The sequence below is a fragment of the Giraffa tippelskirchi genome, chromosome 2 (assembly GCF_054371585.1).
Source record: "Giraffa tippelskirchi isolate mGirTip1 chromosome 2, T2T-mGirTip1v1.2.pri, whole genome shotgun sequence".
Lineage (NCBI taxonomy): Eukaryota > Metazoa > Chordata > Mammalia > Artiodactyla > Giraffidae > Giraffa > Giraffa tippelskirchi.
In genome coordinates, this window is record NC_137276.1 from 40,374,609 (window position 1) to 40,400,316 (window position 25,708).

Consider the following 25,708-nt stretch of genomic DNA (forward strand, 5'->3'; position numbering starts at 1 on the left):
ATTCATTTTAGTAAGTTCAGATGATAGGCATGAAATATATAAATGAACAGTATTTCTGCTGATGAGGTACTTATATGTATATCCTAGAAATGTTGGATTTATGCTGACAAATCACATGGAAAGGCAGGCTTATTTTTGGAGAGTTCTTCCAATGTGGATCTTTAATATTCAAAGCCATCAAATATGACAAGGGACTCTTTTTAGATTTATTCCCGTTGGGACACATTAGGTTCAACAGTAAGGTCTGGAGACTTATATTACTAAGAATTATAAGCTACTTACAAAAATAAGCCACTCTCTTAATTGTGATTCAGGAATGGGGCAAATGTCCAGGCATAAATTGTTACCACAGCCAGGAACAACTGACTAAGAAAGAATGATCTCCAGGTTTTTCCAGAAAGCTGTCTGTTCATTAGGTAATGTTAAAATAGGACAAGGATGGCAAGTTTTTAAACATTGCAGCTGTACTATTTAATTTTAAATATTCCATGAGGAATGTGGCCATCACAAAAGTCTGAGTTAGCTGGTAAATGGTCTAGCATTTTTTTGGGGAAAAAAAAAGTCTTTAAAGAGCAAATAGAATTCTGAAGTAGAGAAAACCCATCTGTTACTAGCTAGCTGGAGGACCTCAGGCATGTCGTCATGCTCCACATTTGTATGGGGCAGGAAATAAGCTAGGTGATGGTTCTCTAGCCAGGCCAGACCAAGGAACCTCTTACTCAAGTTTTAAAGAACCGCATGCAGACCAATTCAATCCAGTTCTCTGGGAGTGCTGTCCAGGCATCAATATTTTGTAAAGTTTAGCAGCGTTGAGAAACACCAGACTAGATAATCTCTAAGGTCCCACTCAGATCTCAATAAAATAAGGAGAGAATTCAGAATTCCAGTACAATATACAAGGAACAGAAGAAAACATAAAAGTCATGCAAGTATAAAGCAACTCCTAACCAGGGATGTAAAACACACAAATATTAGCAGAGAATGATACTTTCAAATGAACTGCGGCTTCGGGAACAAAAAAATATGCTTGATTAGTACAGACACTATCAACAAAAACATTCAGAACAGAATAGGAAAAGTATTATGTACTTAACATCTGGCAGCATTTGTACTTTTTATCCAATTCTAAATTTATGAAATATGTACATATCCACCTCTGACCATTCAAAGACTCAAAGCTCTTTCCAATACAAACTAAAAATCAGAGAGTGTGAAGTGGTAGATTTAAAAAAAAAAAAAATTTATTTATCTGGCTGCATCACGTATTAGTTGTGACATGTGGGATCTTTTCAGGTGGCACGCAGGCTTAGTTGTCCCTTGGCATGTGGGATCTTAATTTCCCAACCAGGGATCAAACTTCAGTCCTCTGCATTGGAAGGCACAGAGGACCGCTAGACCACCAGGGAAGTGCCCGAAGTAGCAGATTTGTAATTCCTCACTGAAAAACGTCAAGAGTTGATATGGCAAAAGCCAAGAGATTATTTTTATGAAGATTTGTACATTCCTTGCTTAATGGATGAAAGAGATAATTCTAAATGATGACAGCCAGAATCAATATTATGTCTAAGATTATGACTAAGCACTGTAGGTTGATTCCTAGAAGTGATTCATTTGAACTGGGCCTCAAAAAAAAAAAAACAAAAACAAAATAAACCCCCTCCCTCATGTGGATCTTCTATCATGGATTTTAGCTAACGGGGCCTGAGTTTCTAAACTGCTTATTAGATATGAACCTTGTCTGGACTTCTGTGAATTCTCTGGAACTGGTTGAAAAAACTGTGTGTGGGCCTGTGTGGGTGTACCCATGTACAGAACTTTCTTATCCTTTTAGAAGAATTCCTTTGGTGGTCTATTGACCCTTCTCAGAAAAATGTTTTTAAATGCATAAAATAAAACAAAAGGATTGCAAAGAAAAAAATGAATTACAGTTATCAATTTTTAAAAAAAAATTACAGGACGGTAATAAATACACTTCTTTATCAGGATATTAAATAAAAAGATCCTGATGTTTAGATGGGCAGCTATAATAATTATCTTATTTTCAGAGAAATAAAGAACACAGAAATTTTCATGACATCAGCAACATAAGCAACAACCAGTGGAATCTGAAAATATCTGTGCCTTCTATTGCTGACATAATCACAAGCACTATTAATAATGTGATGATTTGTTGTCTGTGATCATCATTGAAGGAAGTGATAAATTTCTATTATAGGTTATAAAAATAATTTCTCCATCCAAGTTCACAACCCTCCTAAGTCCTCTGGACTCTAGATGAAGAACATCTGATCTATGTCTTTATCCAACTTCAGGGGGTTTGCTGACAAGCCTGCAGCAAGGACAGATCATTAGACCACAAAGCACTTAATAAGCATTTTCAGGATTGGTTTCCAGAAGGTTATACAGACACAGAGCCCTGGAAAGTCATAGAACAGTAGGGAAAAGGTGAAGGGTTCTCTGAAGTGAGACCATAAGGAATGCTCTGTGAGTTTCTGGAGCAAAAGTTTCAATACATGTTATTTTTAATTTAATATACATATATTTTTTAAAAGAGATTTTTTTTACAGTCTTTATTGAATTTGTGACAATATTGCTTCTGCTTTATGTTTTGGATTTTTTGTCCATGAGGCATATATGATCTTAGCTCCCTGACCAGAGATCGAACGCATACCTGCTGTATTGGAAGGCAAAGTCTTAACCACTGGACTGCTAGGTAAGTCCCTTTAATGTATGTTTTGATGTTCTTAATATATGTGTCATGTTTAATATATCTTTATGACTTACTAGATCCATAAAGCATAGCAAAACCTCACTTCTGAGTGGATGTGAAAAAGAAAAGAGAAAACAACATAGGGGCATAAAGTGAGTGATGCCAAGCATGAAATTGGTACAAAAATAGAAAATGAGCCACAAACCCACTTCCGAGCTTTCTGGCATGCATCTTGAAGTGGACTGACCTGGACAGTCATGGAATGCACAGTTCCCAAAGGACTATACAAAAAAAAAAAATCCTCAGAAAAAATACAACCTTTCTGCTATCGATGCTAAGACTGAACAGAAATTTCTTCCACAGATCTTTATAAACAGTATATCATGTGTCGTAATTAATGAACAATATTTTCAATGATATCATTAAAGGAGACATAACAATGAGTTCCCCAGAACTTTTTAAAAACCATTCGTAGCTTACAGTTTATACAAAAATTGTGTGGGCTAGATTTGGCCACAGGACTGAATTTCTTAACTCCTGGTCTACAGGATCAAGTTAGATATCTCCTTGACTCTTATATCCTTCATTTTCCTCAAGCCCCTGTCTATATCAGCTTTTTTAAGGTATTAACTCTTTCTGTACTTTATAGCTACTATACACAGATCCAAGCAGGGTGCTATCATGTAGACATACCTCAAAATTTTTATGTCTCATGGAAATAAGAAGGTAATCCAGCATGAATTAGCAGCAAAGAAATGGTTTAATTTCTAGTTTCATTAAAATAAACATATATACCACATCAAAACAAAGGTAGAAAAATTTTAACGTATAACCTTCTCTATTTCAGGGATCACATGCTAGTTTTGTAGGCGAATATAAAAAAAAAAATGGGTATAATTAGCTGAATCACTTAATTCATCTATTATAGTGTTTACAGCACCAGCTCTCAAAATGAAAATGAGGCCATATCGTGTTTCACAGCACACAATTTTCTTGGTCCCAATAAGAAAGACTTCATCCCAAATATCATTCAGGTGTCCCTGAGCTTCTGTCTGTTCTGAGACAAAATGAAGTACTAGGCCAACTAAACTTGGCAAACTTGGGTTATCTCTGTTATTATATGAGCTCACAAGAAGGACTTAGGGAATTTTTAACATCACTTTATTTTAGTAAAGATTTATAATATTTATACCCACCTATTCCAGAGAGTTGCTAGGATAATTAAGAAGAATTTATGAAAAAGCCTTGATGAGCATGATGAAAGAAAGGTCTCATGAATACCCAGAGGAACCTTGCTGTAATTCTGGGAGGTGGCATTTACCCTCATGGAAACACAACACATATCAAACGGAGTCCCCTAGAAATGTGTAACTACCTTCAGAAGATGCTTTGAACCACACAAGTATAGTGTTCAGCACAGGTCTTAGCTGCCCTTCTAAACACCAGCCCTGTAAGTGTTCCGCTGAAGGCTGTGTTTCATTACCTCAATGTATTTTCTTCATATTCTTTTGCAATTGGTTCTGGTAATGAGGCTGTGTATGTGACACAGGCTCCTTGAACCATGAAAGATTAAAATTCTGTGCTGAGCTGGGGAAATGTCAGTGAAACCGCTAGTACATCCAGAGAACAGGCCTGTAGCTTGTGGTGATTTGGGAACTTGTAACTCATGAATGCTCAACTGTGCAGCTCCCACATAATGAACAAGGCCAGGTCTAGAGTTACATGTAAGTCACTGTGATTATTTCTAAGGACACTTATTCCTGAGTGTATGCATTCACCCACTAGAACACTGAAGCTTTGTATTATTGAGGTGAAACGCTGGGTTCAGCTCCAAACACTACCATTCTAAAAATGGCTGCAGAGCCTCCTCCAGACTAACATTTATTGCTTTTTAACAGCATTTGCTCAAATCCACATCTTCTAAAGATTACACACAACATTCCAAAAAGCCCCTGAGGAAAATCACTTTCAAAGCAACTACCTCATCTTCTCGGTTTCTTCACTGCGTTCATCTCATCCACAAAGACAGTTTACATATATGTTTCAATCATCAGAATAATCTTCATTTTGACAATTGTAGCGTACATGACATCTGTTACATTAACAGATGAAAGAGAAAAGAATGATTGAAAACAGGGCATTAGAATTAGGAGGGAGTCAGTCCTGCCATTGCACTAGTACATCCTAAGGCAAGTTATTTCATATCAGTAAGCTTTACTGATCTCAACTATAAAATGTGGATAAGAACATCAACTACTCCATAGGTTACTATGAGGAGGACATGAGGGACTGCATCGAAAGCCCCTGAATAAATGCTTGTTCCCTCCTCCTATTTAGAAACCTAGCTGGACCAACAAGTTTCCTTCCTCAACCTCAAGGGATCTAGCTACCATATGACCCTGAAATCCCACTCCTGGGCATATACCCAGAGAAAAATATGATCTGAAAGGATACATGCAACCCAATGTTCATTGCAGCACTGTTTACAATAGCCAAGACATGGAAGCAACCTAGATATCCATCAACAGAGGAATGGATAAAGAAGATGTGGTACACATATACAATGGAATATTATTCAGCTATTAAAAAGGGTGAAATAATGACATTTGCAGCAACATGGATGGACCTAGAGATTGTCATGTTGAGTGAAGTAAGTCATACAGAGAAGGAAAAATATTGTATGCCATCCCCTATATACAGACTCTAAAAAGAAATGATACAAACGAACTTCTCTACAAAACAGACTCACAGACTTAAAGAATGGATTTACGGTTGCTGGGGGAAAGGGTGGGGGGAAGGAATAGTTAGAGAATTTGAGATGGACATGTACATACTGCTATATTCAAAATGGATAACCAATAAGGTCCTACTGTATAGCCCAGGGAACTCTGCTCAATGTTATGTGGCAGCCTGGATGGGAGGGGTGTTTGGGGGAGAATGGATACATGTATATGTATGGCTGAGTGTCTGCTGTCCACTTGAAACTATCACAATATTGTTAATTGGCTATATTCTAATATAAGACACTTTAAAAAATTTATCTTTGAAGAAAAGAATTTCAAAAATGCAAAGAAAGGGGGAGATAATACATATTCCCTATTCTTTCTTCAAAGAGATTTTAAAATGTTTGGTGTATTTGAGAGCTAAATAAAATACTTGTATAAAGGGAAATCTCTGAAGTTTTAGCTTTTTAGCACATTCATGTTGTTGTCAATAAAATGGAGATTTGAGTGAAAAAAAAAAATAAAAGGAATACATATCATAGCGTGAAGTGTAAAGGACTTATTAAACCAGAGCCTCAACACTGAGAAGAAAATAAAAGAAACCAGGTGTTTGTTATGACCGGATTTTTCCATTCACTGAATAGCTAAGCAGAGACAACACATCCTTTAGACAGAATTTTATAACCAAAGTGTCTCACACTGTGAAACAATGGATTTTGTGGTTTAATTTCTATGTTGTCACTACTACTCCTGTTATTTAAATAAGGTTGTTTAGTCGCTAAGTTGTCTCCAGCTCTTTTGAGACCCCACGGACTGTAAGCCCACCGGGCTCCTCTGTCTATGGGATTTCCCAGGCAAGAATACTGGAATGGGTTACGATTTCCTTCTCCAGGAGATCTTCCCGACCCAGGCATCGAACCTGAGTCTCCTGCTTGGCAGGCAGTTTCTTTACCACTGAATCACCTGGGAGTCCCCTTTAAATGAAGTCCTTGAGTCACTAAGTCGTGTCTGACTCTCTTGCGATCTCAAGGACAATAGCCCACTAGGCTCCTCTGTCGATAGAATTCTCCAGGCAAGAATACTGGAATGGGTTGCCATTTCCTTCTCCTTTAAATGAGGTAACCTCTCTCCATTAAAGGACTTCCATTTCAGCCCCTAAATCACGTGCAGCCAGTGCTGCTCTCTTCCCTGTGAGCGTGGGCTCTGGCCTCTTAACATAATGGTCTTCTGACAATCAAGAATCCAGGCCCTCCTAGAAGCGGTCACTGAGGCTATGGCCCAGGATTGCTGAAATCTTAAACTTTTCCAACCTATGATGACAGAATGAGACAAACTCCCTGAAACATTTCTTCCAAACATCTTGGAAACTGTCATTCACGATCTCACAATTTCCAGGCACTCCTCATCGGTCCCCAGTGAAAATGGAAGCATTATCTGGTTTGCCAACATCCTTAAGCCTTGACTTCCAGCTAGGTCAAATTTTTATTTTGTGAAAAACACACGGGTGGCCTGGTTTCCTTTTATCATCGACAAATCACAGTCACAACTTGGCTCAGGTATTAGGAGCTTTAGTGGAAACAAGTCATTCCGTTCACATTTGTTGAATACTGACCCAGCGGTAAAACCAGGCAATAGAAACTATTACCCCTACTTGTTGAGTCTGAGCACAAAGAAAATTTACTTTCCAATTATTCTCTTTATGTCACCATAAGGAAAGAAATGTGTGTGACGGCAAGGGTAACATGAGTTTGCGAACATGTGCCATTTCCTCTTTTTTACAAAAGTGCTAGGGAATGTCTCTTAATAGAATTCATTGTTACTATCTTGAGATGTTAGCAGTAGGCAGCTGCCAAAATATTCTACAAATGAAACAGTAGTATATTACTAGTTGCCTAATCTCACTGCGTTGCTACTTGGCGTTTGTCTCATTCCCTCTATGAAATAAACAACTTATTAACTACAGAGCAGCTAATAAGATTTTAGCTTCTCCTGTGGGGAACTCTCTGAAGCCTTATTTCGGTTAAATGAGTTCCCTCCTGACTATTTGCTCATCGACTTCCTTCAGGAGACCGTGAGGACTACATGAGTAAATGCACAGACCAAGCTGTGAAACAGTGCCTGCCACACCATAAGGGCTCAATGCGGGTGACAGACAAGTCACAACAGAGTAGGAATTTTCTAACAAAACATGTTCTAAAAATCGAAACTCCTGGTAAATATGCAAATCCCATAGAGAGAATTTTAATGTCAATGTTTTATCAGTTCTCAGTCACATGGTGAATTTAAACATAATAGATAAATGCAAGTTTTTAAATTTTTTCTTTTTTTAGTAGCTACTTAAAGCATTGTTTATTTTTTTGGGCTCCAAAATCACTGCTGATGGTGATTGCAGCCATGAAATTAAAAGACGCTTACTCCTTGGAAGGAAGGTTATGGCGAACCTAGATAGCATATTTAAAAGCAGAGACATTACTTTGCCAACAAAAGTACGTCTAGTCAAGGCTATGGTTTTTCCAGTGGTCATGTATAGATGTGAGAGTTGGACGGTGAAGAAAGCTGAGCGCCGAAGAATTGATGCTTTTGAACTGTGGTGTTGGAGAAGACTCTTGAGAGTCCCTTGGACTGCAAGGAGATCCAATCAATCCATCCTAAAAGAGATCAATCCTGGGTGTTCATTGGAAGGTCTGATGTTGAAGCTGAAACTCCAATACTTTGGGCACCTCATGCGAAGGGTTGACTCATTGGAAAAGACCCTAATGCTGGGTAGGATTGGGGGCGGGAGGAGAAGGGGACGACAGAGGATTAGATGGTTGGATGGCATCACCGACTCGATGGACATGGGTTTGGGTAGACTCCGGGAGTTGGTGATGGACAGAGAGGCCTGGCGTGGTGCAATTCATGGGGTCACAAAGAGTCAGACACGACTGAGCGACTGAACTGAACTGAACTAAAGCATTGTTGTATTAGTGACACAACGGCCCAACAGCTGTACTTATTCATACTATTTAGGAAAAGAATATTGGAACTCAGCAATTTAGGTAGATTTAGTTGGCTGGACCACACAGTTATGTGTAACCAACTTCATGGTACTTCATGAACTTAGGAAACAATGGAAATGAATGGATTTAGAGATAAAACTCGGAGAAGGAAATGGCAACCCACTCCAGTACTCTTGCCTGGAAACTCTCATGGACTGAGGAGCCTGGTAGGCTGCAGTTCATGAGGTCGCTAAGGGTCAGACATGACTGAGCGACTTCACTTTCACTTTTCCCTTTCATGCACTGGAGAAGGAAATGGCAACCCGCTCCAGTGTTCTTGCCTGCAGAATCCCAGGGACGGCGGACCCTGGTGGGCTACCGTCTATGGGGTCGCACAGAGTCAGACACGACTGAAGCGACTTAGCAGCAGCAGCAGCAGAGATAAAACTAGAAATTCTACAACAGGAACTGAGGATTCAATGTACAACTGACTTTGCCTCATATTTTGCCTAATATAAATTTATCTGTATTGCACCCTATGCAATCGTTACTATCTTTTTTCTCTTTTTTTGATAAAATGGTTAAACTGTTTGAGAAGGCTTAAGAAAGAGTGAGTGAGGTTGAGGAATTTAGGAGGGTATAAGTTGAATTTTCTAAAGAGAAACAGACTGGACCATCAAACGTATTCCAAAATGGTCAATTACATATTTTTCTCTCTTTTTGAAAAATTTATTTATTCATTCATTTTGGCCACGCCTCACAGCATGTGGGATCTTAGGTTACCTGACTAGGGATCAAACCTGTGTCCCCTGCAGTGGAAGTGCGGTATCTTAACCACTGGACCAACAGGGTAGTCCTTCATCTTTCAAACACTGCTCTCTGGTCCATGCTTTCTATCTTCAGAATATCAGAACAAGATGCTAAAGCTAAATTAAATTAACTGTGATTCACTGATAACCAACTTGGAAGGTTTTTTTTTTAATTTATGGAAAATATTTCCCAGTATGTAAAAGAAAAGACAGAGCTACAGAAAATGGGTAGGGCCTCTTTTGAAGGGCATGCAAAAAAAAAGAAAAGTGCTAGGCCTGTAGTTATGTGAGCAGAGTTTCAGCTCAGTGGTGGTATCACCACCAGCTGGCCAGGAAGACAGTCATGTGCCTCAGCAAAGCTCTGTGTATCAACTTGAATGGCTTAAAGATGAGCTCTTCATTTTCCTCACAGAAGGAAAATGCTAGGGGTCTTGGGGAAAAAATACATTTTTAAAGTAGGAACAACTTGAATAAAAATTAAATAATTTAAAAATTTAATTTGGGGGAGAAAAAGATTTTTAAAAATGTAGGAAAAATCAGTTGAAAATTTTATTGCTTTTGGCTCAAGGCCACTGTAATACTGACTGGGCAGAAGGTTGAAAGAATATAAAGTTTGTGGGTGGGGTGTTGCAATTAGAAAAAAGTAAATGCTATGTTTAGAGTAGTTTAAAGACAGTATTTGAATGATCTAAAAAACTATAATTAACGAATATAAGGCTTTGGTAGCTCTGGTAAATTATGGCAAGCACAGGTCCTGGTTGGGTCATTTAAAAAATATCTGTTGAGTAAATGAAGTGAACAAATTCACAAGTGAGGATCAGATAGGAAATATAAAGAAAGGTTTCCAGAGTCCTTGAAGGAAAACAAAATGGGATCACAGTAGAGGACCAGAAAGTTAATTCAGGTTTTTAACAGTAGGAAATAAATAAAAATAAAAATCATCACCAACATCTTAGTTGCTTATTTTGCTAAAAGTTGAGAAAGCACCAATTATCCACAAATAAATGTTTGGGGAAGGTATAGATGAATGAAGTAATGGGGACAAAATCTTCACTGTAGGTGGATTAAGTCTCCAAACAAAGTCTGCAAATAATTTTTCAAGCCCACACTTGGCACACATTAAAAAGAAAAGAAAAAGTAATTGTACTATTAGACTGGACATAGATGCTTGGTAGTTAAAAATCCGTATTTTTATAACAAAACATACAAAGATGTCAACTATATATTTAAAACAAATACTAACCTAGCATAGAAATGATCACTTTTCATGATTAGCATTTGATATATTTAATGTAACTGTTTTAGGGAAGTTTTAAAACAGGTAACTTTTTTTTTGCCAAAATTTAATATTTGGTGCTAGACAGATTGAGCTTGCCATGTTTATGCTGCAGTCATGTTTTCACAATACCAGTAATAGCAAAATCCACTTCAGGAGTAAAAGTAAAGTGCAGAAAGAGCTGGTGATTAGATTTTAAAGGAAGTCACATCAGCCAACTGATGAAAGTCAGTTTACACACCATGTGTTATCAGAGGCAAGTTAGAGGTCAGGTTTTAATACAATGGTTCTTTTGCAAAGAGAAAAAGATATTTCCATTTTGTGTGCCAATTTATTCTAAATTGAAAAAAAAATATTTAATGGTCAAAAGGCAGGAAAGAGGAACAAGAAGACCACATTTGTAAGGAATCCAATGTTAATGTTAAATAACCTTTCTGGAAAAACTCTATTTAATATTTCTTAGAAGCAGAAGGAGCTCAGATGCCACTGTGAGTCTAAGAAGGGGAGTGGTGTTCTGGGCCTGGTGCTGGGCTTGGGGTAAGAGGAATCAACTAGCTTTGGGGACTGTGAAAGCAGGGGGCACTGGTTGTGCTTCTGATCCTCAACAGACCCCCTAGGGAGAGGAAGCAGGGATAGACTCAAGCAGCCCCTAGAGCTGCTCAAAGTCCCAGCATGGTCACACCGGAGTAGGACTACAGCTCTCACCCTTCTGGAAGTCAGGGGGCAACGTCAAATATCTTAGATAGCCTCACCGAGTTACCCCAAGAGTTGCAGTGTAGTGACCTCAGGGTACCCACAAGAGCATGGGAGAAGCAAAGAGAGGTGTTGAACTGAAGGGGCTTTCAGACAGGAATGCACTTGACCTGGACCAACAACTGAGGATGAGACAGGACAATGCACAGCTCTATGGATGCCCATACAGGCAGAAATTTTAAGATAAGGTGAGCACCAACCCCCCTCTCCCCCTAGCCCAGAATTTAGCACTTTGTAGGGGAAAAAAGGATTCAATTAAATATTTCTGACTAGCAATCCAACCTAAGTTTACTTAAGTTCTCAAGTTACTTAAGTTCTGAAAGTACTCCTTTTATAAGTGTTATAGGTATAAGGGAAAGGTATGATATATACATCATAAATCAATGATAATCAGGAATCGAGAAAACGCAGAGATTTTTGTTTCCACCAATGCTGGTCTAGGTTAAACCATCCAATCTTTCGATAAAAACAAATTTAAAATACAGGTTATGGGGACTTCCCTTATAGTTCAGTGGTTAAAACTTCCAATGCAGGGCTGCGGGTTCAATCCCTGGTTAGAGAGCTAAGATCTCATATGCCTTGTGGCAAAAAACCCAACACATAAAACAGAAACAATATTGTTACAAATTCAATAAAGGCTGCAGAAAAATTAAAAAATAAAATTCAGATTATAATATAAAATAACCTAATTAGAAACATCAAATAGCCAACAAGATAGTACGGAACCACCTGGCCAAAATCTGCAGGAAAGCAAGAAGCTCAGATGTAAGCAAGCACAAGGGGCTTCTGTCTTGACAGAGGCAGATCTGCACTGATTTTGACAACCTCACAGGGGAGGTGAAAGAGACAACAAAGCCTCGAATATACCCAAGTGGGGAGAATAAAAAGGCTTTTGTCTACAGTAAAGGTTCCTTTAGTCACCCCCTAAGGTTCCTAAGGTTCCTAAGAGTCACCCCCTAAAAATAAGAGTGAACCAGAATTAACTCACTTCCCACTCCAAGGGATTGCAGGGACAGCTGCCTTGACACTGAAAGGGTACATAAGGGGTGGGATGGGGGTAGGTGGTCCATGAGAACTTGCCTGCACAAGTTGGTCCCTGTGTGTTAAAGTGCAACTCAAATTCTCATCACCTGGGTGGTCTAAATAACTTTAAGTGGTACATTTAGGTTAAAGGGGGCTTCCCAGGTGGCTCAGTGGGTAAAGAATCTGCCTGCATTGCAGGAGATACAGAGGACAAGGATTTGATCCCCAGAGTTGGGAAGATCCCCTGGAGAAGGGCAGGCAACCCACACCAGTATTCTTGGAGAATCCCAAAAGTGATGCCAGAGTAGTAGTGCCACCAGGCATCTGGCAGAAACAAAAGTAACTCCTCTGGGATGGGGTGGGGAGGTAATTCATTCTAAGCCTCAAGAATCCCTATAGGTAAGTTTTCAGTGGTAATGATGGATTTCCAGGCGAAAATGAGCCAGCACATGAGAGCAGACACATAAGAGCGGCTGGGAGAAATCTAACAAAAATAGAGATGTCCAAAAACAAATTCATCCGCTAATCAATTCTATAGCCTAATATGGAAAAAATATTTATTGAGCACCTACTCTGTGCCAGGCTGTATGTAGGATTGCTGAGATACATGCCATTTCACTTGTAATGAGCAAAGCACCCAAGTGATGAAAGGTTGGTTGAAATGGCATTATATGTATGTTATTTACTTTCACTTTCTGTGTTTTCTGAAGACTTCCAAACACAAAGACAGTGCCCATTATTATTTAGTGACAGGGTTTGAAATAAACAGTAATCTTCCAAGGCCAAGACTGACACCACGGATTCCTTTCTCAGACTTTCATTCCCTCAGGTTTCCATGTTTGAGTTCAGTCTAATTATCCCCGAAGCAAACCAGATAACCACGAACATTAACAGGAAGACCAAGGGCTGAAAGATAAAGATAACTATCTCAGAGATATAAAACTCATAGTTAGCTACATTTATCTTTAACGGCAAAAGTCCAAAGAGATGATTGTGGAATAACAGCATGAATCGGACAATTTAATTTTAAGATAAATCTGGAAATAGCTGAAGGTGCAGGAAGGGTGGAGAGAAGTTAGTCTAATATTTATTTATATATAGATTGCCTTTCTTGGCCAAGGTTGTTGACAAAATCTTGCTGATTAGTTGGGTTTCTCTGGTAAGTCTGCACTAATTATTGACCTTTATCTTCTATTCAGCTTTTTACAATTAGAATTCAAATCATCACCTCTTTACTTCTGTATTTGTTTGCTCTCGTTAGATATTCTGATGGTTGTCATTTACTGAGCCTTTGGAATGGTCTGATCTGTGCATTCTTCTCCTTGCTGGGCAAACCAAGACAGTATGGTGTAATAAAAAATAGTAACAGTAGCGACTGCATATGGGTCTAGGACTGAGCCAGACAGTGTTTAGGAGCTACTTACTCCTCACAACAACTGTAAGGGGCAAGTCATTATGGAAAGAGAAATAGAGGGACTAAAAGGAGCAGGAGCTTCAAAGTTGGACAAACTGGAATTTAGTTCCCCAACCAGGGATCGAACATGTGCCCCTTGCAATGGAAGCATGGAGTCTTAGCCACTGGACCACTGTTGAAGTCCCTGGACAAACTTGAATTGAAATCCTAAACTGCTGCTGGCATTTCTCCTCTCCTAGAGGTGAGGCTCAATTTTCTGGGTAAAGGCTGCTGTAAGGATGAGGCAAAGGGCCTGGCCTCTGAGTAGTACTTGTTTCTCCTTCCTCCCAGTTGGAAATTCATGTCTTGCCTTACACAGCATCTTCAAATAGTTTTAAAAGCAGCCACTTCCAGGAAAATAATGTGATATTGTACAGTATCTTTAAAATAATAAAAGGTGAATAATGGCTTACATTTATGGGGAGCTTTAATTTTCAATAGCTCTTCACTCCCTCCCAAACACTGGCTTCTTTGACCCTTAGGAAAATATGTTAATATCTCAGTTGACTTTCTCAGAATTTTCAGATTGGTTGTCTCCGGGACATAATAACATTGTCTGTGGATCTTGAAAAATGTTAATCCAGGAAATGATGCAAGAAGAAAGGACCAGGCCTTTGTGTCTCTTTCCATCCTCTGGCTGCTGCTGCCTCCTTCCTTCTCCTGGGATTGATGTGTGTGTCAAGGGATGGGAGGTGGCCAAGTTTGGAGGGAAGTCAAGGGTAGTGGGGAGGGCTGTGACACCTAGCTGTCTTTGGTTTCCATGGTAAGGATGCCTAACACAGCAGGAATGTACTACCTTCCCTCATAACAGAACCTTTCCTTTTTTATTTTTTTCAAGCTTATGAGAAAATCATCTTACATTCTCACATTTAAACCAGAACTACTTACTCTTCTTAGAGTGGTCTGAACTGAAAGGCTATATTCATCCAGAGAGTGAGGCAAAAAAAAAAAAAAAATCCTGGGACAATGTGTTCACCCCAGTAGACTGGCACACAGTAGGGGCTCAACAAATATTTAGAGTGACTGCAATCACTGGGGTGTGAATTGACATCCTCTGTTGACAATACAGAAAATAAGGTAATGATGTCTGTGAGTTCCTGAAAAAGACCAGCACAGACTCACTTCCAGGAAAGCTTCCTAGATTAGCAAGACTCATTTTTCAAATAATTGATTAGTTCAGAGGTCGCACATGTGGACAGATTTTGTTTTGGCCTGCAAAGTTTCAAAACACAGTTTGAGTTAACATTTAAAGCTTGAGAGATTTCAGATGCATTTACAGCTGCCTCGCTTTACCCAATAGTATCTATCTGGCGCTTTGGGAGACTTGTACTGGTCCCCTGGATTATAATCATGGCAGCTATATAAAAGTTCCCAAGTTGTGCTGGCTGTTTCAGGTGTTAATTTAATCCTATGCAGAACACCTCAAATAAAAAAATAGAGGGTTCTAAATGCGTAAATACAAAAACCAAATCCCCTGGTCCTCAAGTTTCTCACTCTCTCTGTGCAGTTGCCGTGATTTTCGTGTGTAAAGCCCCTGTTTTCAAGCCTTTCACTTCACAGGCTCTTATCACCTGCCCCTTCATTACTAATGCTTGAGAAAGCAATCTCATTGGGAAGGAATTCTTGAGGCTAGCCAGGAGGTAAGAATTGAAACCTCACTGATATAAAAGGCTACTAAGTGCCGCAGCAGCTTGTCGCTTAGAAGATAACATTTAGAATGTTACAGAAATTAATACAATTAAATAGGAATAAAACACAAGTGATTTGCACCTAAGTGTTTTCAAATATAATACTGAGAGTCTCTCCACTTTAAAATCGCTCCTATAAAGGGCAACAGAATCCTGACCATTCTCCCTTCTCAAATAGATGCCTCCTTCCTCCTGGATCTTCTTGAGGCCTCAGTGTGGTCCCTGAAACCACAGAGCCTCCATCCCCTTTCCCCTGCTGCTCAAGCCCACACTCCTAGCCCCTGTGTGCCCCCTCCACTCCCCTTCCCAAGTTTATGTTTTTTCATCTCTCCTGCCACAAAAAAACACCTCAAAGATATTTCAGTGATAAGTATTATATAATAGTAATAAAACATTTATTGACCACCTACTATGTTTCAAGCACAAATATGTTTGAGAGAGGTCAGCCCCTTCCATGACCTCCATCCATAATCATCTGAGGCTTTTGGTCTGGGAGTTAAAAAAGATGAGTGTTCAGCCGTCAGATCCAAACAAGGCTTGCACACCACCCCTGGTGTGGCCCCAATGCTGTCTATACAAGGCTCTTTCTGACTCTAAAAGAGTCTGTGATCATCGCTGCCATTTTTAAGGATGCAGAATTTACAGGAGCCCCTATCACTAAGTGGGAATGGAACTTTTCAACAACCTTCTACTTCCTACAATGGGGATGGCCCGGATTCATTGTGGATAAAATTGAACCTCTTCAAGACAGTCCGCTCATTTCACTCCACCAAGCTGAGGAGCCCCCACGCGCCACCCCACCTCCCATGGCTGAACTTAAGGTGCCACCCGATCCCAAGGAGCTAGAACCCTGCCAGGGTAGAAAGGCAATTTCCCTCCCTCGTCTAGATAGCCGTAGTTTTCCCTTTATGAACGTCTGTCACTAAAGTCCACTCCAAGGAGGTTCCGTGGACAAAACCCCAATGACTGTCCTGACGTGTGGCCAACGACCAGACCCGGCAGGACTGGGATCCCCTCAGTCCCTTACCCCCACCGCTTGGACCCGTGCGGAGTTCATTCAAAAGAAAAGACGGCTCCAGAAAAAGTTCTCGGGGGAAGAAAAGTAATTTCCCATCTCTGGACCTTTCTCTGGATGGGGACCCACGTCTCCGGCTCCGGAGGTCTAGCCCGGCCCTGACGACCCCACCGGGCGCAGGTTGCCTGCGGCGCGAGACGGGGAGGGACTGCCCCGAGAGGGCTGCCCCGGGAATCCCGGCTGAGCCTCGCCCTCCCGCTTCCCTCCACCCCTTCCTCCTCCCCGCGCCCCAGTCTCCGAGCCCGGGCTGCTCGCCTCCTCCCGGGGAGGATGGGATCCGAGCGTCCGGGGCCGAGAGCGGAGGAGGAAGGCAGGCGACTGGCAGCCTACCGTCTTCTGCTTCTTGACCTCGGACATGCTGGCTGGCTACGGCGGTGCCTGGCGCGCTGGAACTCGGAGCCCAGCCCCTGGAGCAGAGGCGCTAGGACGCTCGGGTGGCGGCGGCGGCGGCGGCTGCCGGACTCCCGGGAAGGAGGTATAAAAAGGCTCCACAGACACGTCGCACTTCCCTTGACCAGCCCCCTCCTCCTTCTCCTCCTCCTCCCGCCGCGCTCCTCTCCGCCCCGTCGGCTCCGCCAGCAGCGCCCAGCCCAGGGTACCCTGCCGCCGCCTGGGCGGGGTCCCGGGCCCGGCCCCGGACTCCCAGGAGCGGCTCCGCTGGGCCCGCCGAGGTTGGAGGCAGGACCTTGCAGCCGAAGGCGCGGACAGACACGCCCCGCTCGCAGTCGGAGGTCAAGTTCGCTTCTCCCAGTTCCCACTCCCAGCGGGTGCCTGAGCGTCCCCTCACCCCTCACCTCTCACCCCACCCGCGCGCCTCTCAAGGAAGGCTTCCTGCCTCTGGGACCTGCTTGAAACCGCCAAGCTGGTCGGCAGGACCCTCCGTGGGACCGCTGCCCCAGCTCGTCTTCATGGGCAGTAATCACAGCGAACGTTACCATTTTCTGGTCCTCACTCTGCGCTCCGCTGACGTTTGCCTTAAGCCTCCTGCGCCCCTCGCCCCAGGCACCGAATCCTGCCTTCTCCCGTGAAGCAGCGGAGGCTTTCAGACTTTCTCAAGATTATATTCCACCTGAAGGGATTCACGCCCAGGCCCAGGTCCGCCTCCACTGTTCAGTCTTTCTGCACAAGCACCATCATCGATGATGCTGATGAAGAAATGCCGATGGGCAGGGCTGGCCTGCACTTTCTGCGCCAGGCCTGGGACTGAGGGGTCTACATGCATTCACGCCTTTGGAGCCCGCAGTATTTTCCTCCTGCTACAGATGAGCCGGCTGAAGCACTGCTCCGATTCACCAAGTTGAGTAAGCAAGCCCAGCCCCTGAAAATGGTCAATGGTAGCCCAGAGACTTGTTTCAATCCATGTTCCAAACCTTTTCTATAGTACTTCTCTGTGGTCAGCAACCAGGATGGGACCTGAGGAGGAAAAGTAAGAGAAGGCCCAGTTGTCTTGGCTTATGGTCTACATCCTAGGGCTTCAAAGATTTATCAGACGGCAGCTCTTTTAACTCAATGTCTGGGACAATCAAAAGGAAGGAAGGAGAAGCTATGGTTAGGGACAGTACCTTGAGGGCAGTCCCAAGGCCTCACACCCCTTTGTATCTTAATGCTGTGCACTATGGACAAACAGATCAATGGGACTGAAGGGACAAAGATGCGGGGACCATGAAGATGCGCAAGGGCCACACTGCCCTTTCCAACTTTGGCCTTCCTTCTGTGAAAAGGTTGAAGTGATAGCCTAAGGAGGTGAGGACTGGAACTTTGCTTTCATATCCAGTTGTAGTTCTGGAAGACTGCCAGCTTTCCAGACAGACTCTGAAGATCTGAGTATTCATTCATTGACCGCCCTTCTCCACGGGGAAATGGGAAAACAAATCAGGAGTCAGAAACCTAAATGGGAGCTCATACGTTTGTCCAGTCTTGAAATATCAGTATATTTATTTTCTTACTCATTTAGAGTAAGCTGCCACCACTCCCTTCAACTGTGAGCAACTGGAGGGCAAATGCTGGGTTTGAGTTTCTATTCTGCACACGAACTAACATGTTTTGATTTTATGGGGTTTAAACTGTAACATATCATTCTAATTTTATTGAAAAAATCCTTTGGTATCAGTTCCAACCGTATTTTGAACCCTGCCAGATCCTGCCCTAAGAGAAAACTAAGTTTGGATAGAGAAATAGCAATTTTCATATTTGTTTTATTTCATATTGCATCTTTAAAAGCTGAAACAGCACTTCCATGGTGGTCCAGTGGTTAAGAATCCACCTGCCAATGCGGGGGACACAGGTTCAATCCATGGTCTGGGAAGATTTCATGTGCCAAGGGGCAACTAAGCCTGTGCACCATGACTACTGAGCCTACTCTCTAGAGCTAAAGCCCATGGGCTCTAAAGCCCGTGTTCTGCAACAAGAGATGCCACTGCAATGAGAAGCCCGGCACCACAACTAGGGAGTAACTCCTGCTCGCTACAACTAGAGAAAGCCTGTGCAGCAACAAAGACTCAGCACAGCCAATAAATAAATAAATAATTTTTTTTTTTTTAAGCTGAAACAGAAGGAAGTCAAGTGTAACTGTAAGGGTAACTTCCTGGAAAAGGAATATGATTGTTTAGACCTGGGGGAGGTTTTGAGACCACTTGTCCAGTTTCCCTCTCCATGTTTTTCACAGATGGGCCATGTGGTGGTGAGAGAGGAAAGAGACTGGTCATTATCAGGGGCAGTGCTCAGTCTCAAACCCAGGTCAGTTGGCTCCCCAGATGCAGTGAATCACTCAGCCTCTAGGTCATCTATTTCAAAGCCCCCATGATAATTGTAAACTGGACTGTTTTATCTTGTTTTAGATTTATTTAATTCTCAAACAGAGTACTTCGGAACAGATATTCTTTCATTGCTTCCAAAGACTTGTGGAAATAGGATGTTCCAGCTCCCTTGGACCCAAACTTCGTTGCTGCTGCTGCTGCTAAGTCGTTTCAGTCGTGTCCGACTCTGTGCGACCCCATGGACGGCAGCCCACCAGGCTCCCCCGTCCCTGGGCTTCTCCAGGCAAGAACACTAGAGTGGGTTGCCATTTCCTTCTCCAATTCATGAAAGTGAAAAGTGAAAGTGAAGTCGCTCAGTGGTGTCCGACTGTTAGTGACCCCATGGACTGCAGCCCACCAGGCTCCTTCATCCATGGGGTTTTCAAGATCCTTTAACTTTATAGATCATCAGTATAGTTGTAGTTCAGCCTGGCAACCCATTGAAAAGTAAAATAATCATTCTTTTTTATTTTTCCAAGGTCTTTCTTTTAAAGGTGATGTTTGGAATTCTTTTTCATCTTACTATGCTCTTTCTCCTGGGAAAGGACACTCCTTCACAAAGATATGAGCAACTAGCACTTAAGTTTTGAACTCTGAGACTCGAGCACATCAGAACTGGAGAAGACTCATTCAGGGAAGGAAGGCAGGGTTGAGATCTGTCTAGTCATCTGGACACACTCTCCATAACTTTCTCAGTATTTGCCAGTGAGACTCCACTGTAAGACACTGTGGCCTGCCTGATGCCAATTTACAATCCTTGATGCTAGTCACAACATTTGCCTGAAGTTATTAAGCTTTTCTTCCTATTTTCTTTTCTTTTTTTTTCCTTCCAGGAATTGGCTTGGCTTTAATAACTAACTTAATGAGGTGGTGATTACTACTTAGGCTTTTCATTGCTTAGAAAAAATGGAGTCAACTTCCCCAAATAAACAAGGGAAACACATATACAAAGTGAGATGTTTATGCCACAGATTTTCCAATACACTTTAGGGAAGCTCATAACATTTTGGGGGATCTAGCTTGGAGGCATCTTCCATGGATTGGCCATTCCAAAGGAATGCAGCTGCACTGCCGCCTAGTGGCTGTAATGCATAAAAGAGGCCTAATTGTTGAACCCTCCCTGGTGGATCAGATGGTAAAAGAATCTGCCTGCAGGAAACCCATGGTCCATCCCTGGGTGGGGAAGATCCCCTGGAGAAGGAAATGGCAACCCACTCCAGTATTCTTTCCTGGAGACCCCCATGACACAGGAGCCTGGCGGGCTACAGTCCTTGGGTTGCAAAGAGTCAGACATGGCCGAGCAACTAAGCACTTCCTAAGCCTTCCGGGGAGGTATAGATGGTAAAGAATCTGCCTGCAATGCAGGAGACCTGGGTCCGATCCCTGAGTTGGGAAGATCCCCTGAAGAAGGAAATGGCAACCCACTCCAGTATTCTTGCATGGAAAATTCCATGGACAGAGGAGGCTGGTATGCAACAGACCATGGGATCGTAAAGAGCTGGACATAACTGAACACACACAAGCAATTGTACAATAATAAGTACAGCAATTCCCTTAGGTCAAGAAATCCTTACAGAAAGTTCTCTAGAATTCAAATATTCTTCCCAGTCGTAGGCACAGAAACTACCAAGACAAGCAAGACATGGTCCCTGTCTTCAAGAAACAATCAAAAGGAGATAGACTGCCTCCCAACTCCACCCCAATACACTGCAATATATTACTGCATAGGTACATGCTAAGTCACTTCAATCATGTCTGACTCTTTGGGACCCTGTGGACTGTAGCCCTCCAGGTTCCTCTGTCCACGGGATTCTCCAGGCAAGAATACTGGAGTGGGTTGCCATGCCTTCCTCTAGGGAATCTTCCTGACCCAGAGATTGATCCCACATTTCTTACATCTCCTGCATTGGCAGGTGGGTTCTTTATCATTAGTGCCACCTGGGAAGCCCACAATATATCACTGGGACAGGTAAAAACAATATATGGGTAATTTAGACATTTTATTTTAACTTAAAAACACATGCACTTCGCTAATCTTTGAGGTAGGGCTAAAGGCTTCTGTTGTGGTATGGGTATACTGATGGGAATTCCGAAAACCACTCTCCAAAGGCATCTTCAACAATTTCCAGTTTGAAATTTTATAGAGTTAAACATTAAGGGAGGAAACAATTTGAGAGAAGATTTCTTCAAGATTTCTATATACTCCTCCCCCATCTTTATCTGTTCTCGTGCCTATCCCTAATTCAGCAGTACACATTTTTAGCAGCTTGTCTTTCCAAAGCATCCATCTGTTCTCATGGAAAACACAACTCTTTTTTCACACTCATATACTATTCACTTAAGTCACATCTAAGTAAATTACTTAGTTACACTGACAGGTACAAGTGGCATAAATGAGTTTGGGAACAAACACAGTGGATCTCAGTAAGCACCCAGCTCCTAGGGAGTGCAAATGCTAAAGTGTGTGGGTGTCCCAGTGTCAAAGAACTACTGTCAAAGAGCACTGAGTGTGCTGTGGGGATCAGTCATTATTTTTTCCAGAAGAAATGGAGAGCACAGATTAAACTGGCCAGTAAGTTAAAAGGAAGGATATTATGGGAGCACAGAGGGGGGATATCCAGTTCAACTTTGAAAGGAGGGAGAGTGGAGAGAGATGCTAGGTTTTTACTTGGCAAAAACAATACATAAACTAAGACTTGAAAGAAGGGTAGGGCTTGTCAGCCCTCCCCTCCCCAAAGTAGGGGCATGTGTAAATTTAAAAATTTAAAGGCAGAGAGCTGCATGAAATAACATGGTATGTTCAGGAAATTATAAGTATCTGTATCGCTGAATTTAGGAGAAACAGTAGAGGAGCTGTGGGGAGGGCTGAAGGCTGTAATAGAGGACGTGCCATGTACAATCAGGGAGAAACTTCACATGTTCTCTTTATGCCCATCAGGGTGCATTAGCCATGTGGTTGGCCTTGTATCTATTCATTAGTCATAGAGACACTTGCTGTGCCCAGGGATGAGAAGGAGGTGAAGGAGACAGATATGTACACAAATAATTCCAAAGGAATGCCTGAATAAAGGTCAGGAAGCAATAGTTAGAACTGGACATGGAACAAAAGACTGGTTCCAAATCAGGAAAGTAGTATGTCAAGGCCTATATTGTCACCCTGTTTTTTATCTTATATGCAGAGTATATAAGATATAAGTTTAGTAACTGAACTGAAGTTATAGGGAAAGTGTGTGCATACACACACACACACATACACACAAACACGAGACAAAGGCGATGCCTATGAAGAGATATCAGTGGGTTGTGGTAATTTAACCTGCATTTCAAGGCTAAGAGAAAGCCAGATAGGAGGGTGATCTGTCACCCCACTAATGGTCCAGGCTGCCTGGGCTGATGTCCCCAGCTTCATGAAGCTCTCACTTCTGAGCCCGCTATACCCTCCTTCAAGTGCTCCAGTCTGTCACTAATGACCCAGGTAGAGCAGAAAAAAGCCACTGACACCCAGACTGCACAACAACTCTGACCCAGTCACCAAAAGGCTGATCACGGAACTTAGGCACCCAGAGGAAAAGCCCACACACTTCCAGAAGTAGTACTCTTCTGCAATTTCTTGAGTGGAATCTAGGACATAGATTTTTGTCTCCTCTTTGTATTATTTTTAAAAGAAATATGTTTATTAATATATGTACACATTTTTCAAAATAGAAACATTTAGGGTATTTAGTGAAATTTACTCCAAAACTCAACAAACTTCAGTGAAAACAAGTTGCATTTGTTTAATGGTTTGAGTCTATTAATTGGCTGCATTTTCTCTCTTCAATCAGTTCAGTTCAGTTCACTCGCTCAACCGTGTCCGGCTCTTTGCAAACCCACGGACTGCAGCATGCCAGGCTTCCCTGTCCATCACCAACTCCCGGAGCTTGCTCAAACTCATGTCCATCAAGTCGGTGATGCCATCCAACCATCTCATCCTCTGTCGTCCCCTTCTCCTCCTGCCTTCAATCTTTCCTGGCATCAGGGTCTTTTCCATTGAGTCAGTTCTTTGCATCAGGTGGCCAAAGTATTGGAGCTTCAGCTTCAGCATCAGTCCTTCCAATGAATATTCAGGACTGATTTCCTTTAGGATGGACTGGTTGGATCTCCTTGCTGTCCAAGGGACTCTCAAGAGTCTTCTCCAATACCACACTTCAAAAGCATCAATTCTTCAGCGCTCAGCTTTCTTTATAGTCCAACTCTCACATCCAGACATGACTACTGGAAAAACCACAGCTTTGACTAGACGGACCTTTGTGGCAAAGTAATGTCTCTGCTTTTTAATATGCTGTCTAGGTTGGTCATAGCTTTTCTTCCAAGGAGGAAGCATCTTTTAATTTCATGGCTGCAGTCACCATCTGCAGTGATCTTAGAGCCCAAGAAAATAAAGCCTGTCACTGTTTCCATTGTTTCTCCATCTATTAGCCATGAAGTGATGGGACCGGATGCCATGATCTTAGTTTTCTGAATGTTGAGTTTTAAGCCAACTTTTTTACTCTCCTCTTTAACTTTCATCAAGAGGCTCTTTAGTTCTTCTTTGCTTTCTGCCATATGTGTGGTGTCATCTGCATATCTGAGGTTATTGATATTTCTCCTGGCAGTCTTGATTCTAGCTTGTTCTTCATCCAGCCCAGCATTTCACATGATGTACTCTGCATATAAGTTAAATAAGCAGGGTGACAATACATAGCCTTAATGTACTCCTTTCCCAATTTGGAACCAGTCTGTTATTCCATGTTCAGTTCTAACTGTTGCTTCTTGACCAGCACACAGATTTCTCAAGAGGCAGGTGGTCTGGAATTGCCATCTTTTTCAGAATTTTCCAGTTTGTTGTAATCCACACAGTCAAAGGCTTTGGCATAGTCAATAAAGCAGAAGTAGATGTTTTTCTGGAACTCTTTTGCTTTTTCAATGATCCAACGGATGTTGGCAATTTGATCTCTGGCTCCTCTGCCTTTTCTAAATCCAGCTTTAACATCTGGAAGTTTTTGGTTCACGTACTGTTAAAGCCTGGCTTGGAGAATTTTGAGCATTACTTTGTAGCATGTGAGGTGAGTGCAATTGTGCGGTAGTTTGAACATTCTTTGGCACTGCCTTTCTTTAGGATTGGAATGAAAACTGACCGTTTCCAGTCCTATGGCCACTGCTGAGTTTTCCAAATTTGCTGGCATATTGAGCGTGCAGCACTTTCACAGCATCACCTTTGAGGATTTGAAATAGCTCAACTGGAATTCCATCACCTCCACTAGCTTTGTTCATCATGATGCTTCCTAAGGCCCACTTGACTTCAAATTCCAGAATGTCTGGTTCTAGGTAAGTGATCACACCATCATAGTTATCTGGGTTATGAAGATCTTTTTGTACAGTTCTTCTGTGTATTCTTGCCACCTCTTCTTAATATCTTCTGCTTCTGTTAGGTCCATACAATTTCTATCCTTTATTGTGCCCATCTTTGCATGAGAGATTCCCTTAGTATCTCTAATTTTCTTGAAGAGATCTCTAGTCTTTCCCATTCTGTTGTTTTCCTCTATTTCTTTGCATTGATCACTGAGGAAGGCTTTTTTATCTCTCCTTGCAGGTTCTTTTAAAAGATGTGGAAGATATCTTGATCCATATCACTTAAAGGCATTAAATTAGTAGAAAAATATCCAACTGAACTTAGATTTTTTTAATCTTTTAAAACTTATTTATGTATTTTTGGCTTTGCTTTATTGCTGCTTGGGCTTTTCTCTAGTGGCGAGTGGCGAGTGAGGCTACTCTCTAGCTGTGGCGTGCGGGTTTCTCACTGTGCTGGCTTCTATTGTGGAGCACAGGTTCAAGGCCCTCAGGCTTCAGTAGTGGTGGCACATGGGCTCAGAAGTTTTGGCTCCTGGGCTCTAGAGCACAGGCTAAGTAGTTGTGGGCCATGGACTTAGCTGCTCCACGGCATGTGGGATCTTCCCGGCCCAGGGATCAAGCCCGTGTCCCTGGCTTTGGTGGGTGGATTCTTCACCACTGAGCCACCAGGGAAGCCCCAAACTTAGTAGATTTTAAGACAATATTTTAAAGGAAGGAAGGCAAGAAGGAAGAAAGGAAAGAGAGAGGGGAAGAAAACAAGAAGCAAGAAGTGGAAATTGTGATATTTGGCCTAAAATTGAGAAAATACCATAAAACATGACATATTTCAAGAAATTAGAGTTATAATTTGAGAAAAGTGTTTATAATTATAGAGAGACAAAGATATTCCATTTAGAAATAACTTACATGGGGTTATATGGTAAATGCTCTCAACATAACTGATAAATATGGTGATGTAATAAATTCAGATTATAATTATTAGGCAATATCATAGATACCATAAATGGATGGCCAATTTGCAAATAATTGGAATGTAATATGTTAAGCATAATTTA

General features: G+C 41.9%; 1 protein-coding gene across 4 annotated transcripts in view; it reads right to left on the reverse strand.

The window, feature by feature from the left end:
• The window catches only part of PAPSS2 (3'-phosphoadenosine 5'-phosphosulfate synthase 2), an 83,799-nt gene extending 66,666 nt beyond the window's left edge, over positions 1-17,133 (reverse strand). For 3 of the 4 annotated variants that reach the window (XR_014073106.1, XR_014073104.1, XM_081556868.1), the window contains exon 1: positions 16,819-17,133. Coding sequence is in view for 2 of the 4 variants with exons in the window: in XM_081556868.1 (XP_081412994.1) it covers positions 16,819-16,845 (27 nt within the window). In the remaining 2 variants the exon portion in view is untranslated. The remainder of the gene's footprint in view (positions 1-16,818) is intronic. The other variant, XM_081556883.1, reaches the window with a different exon arrangement.
• Between the last annotated feature and the right edge of the window lie 8,575 nt (positions 17,134-25,708).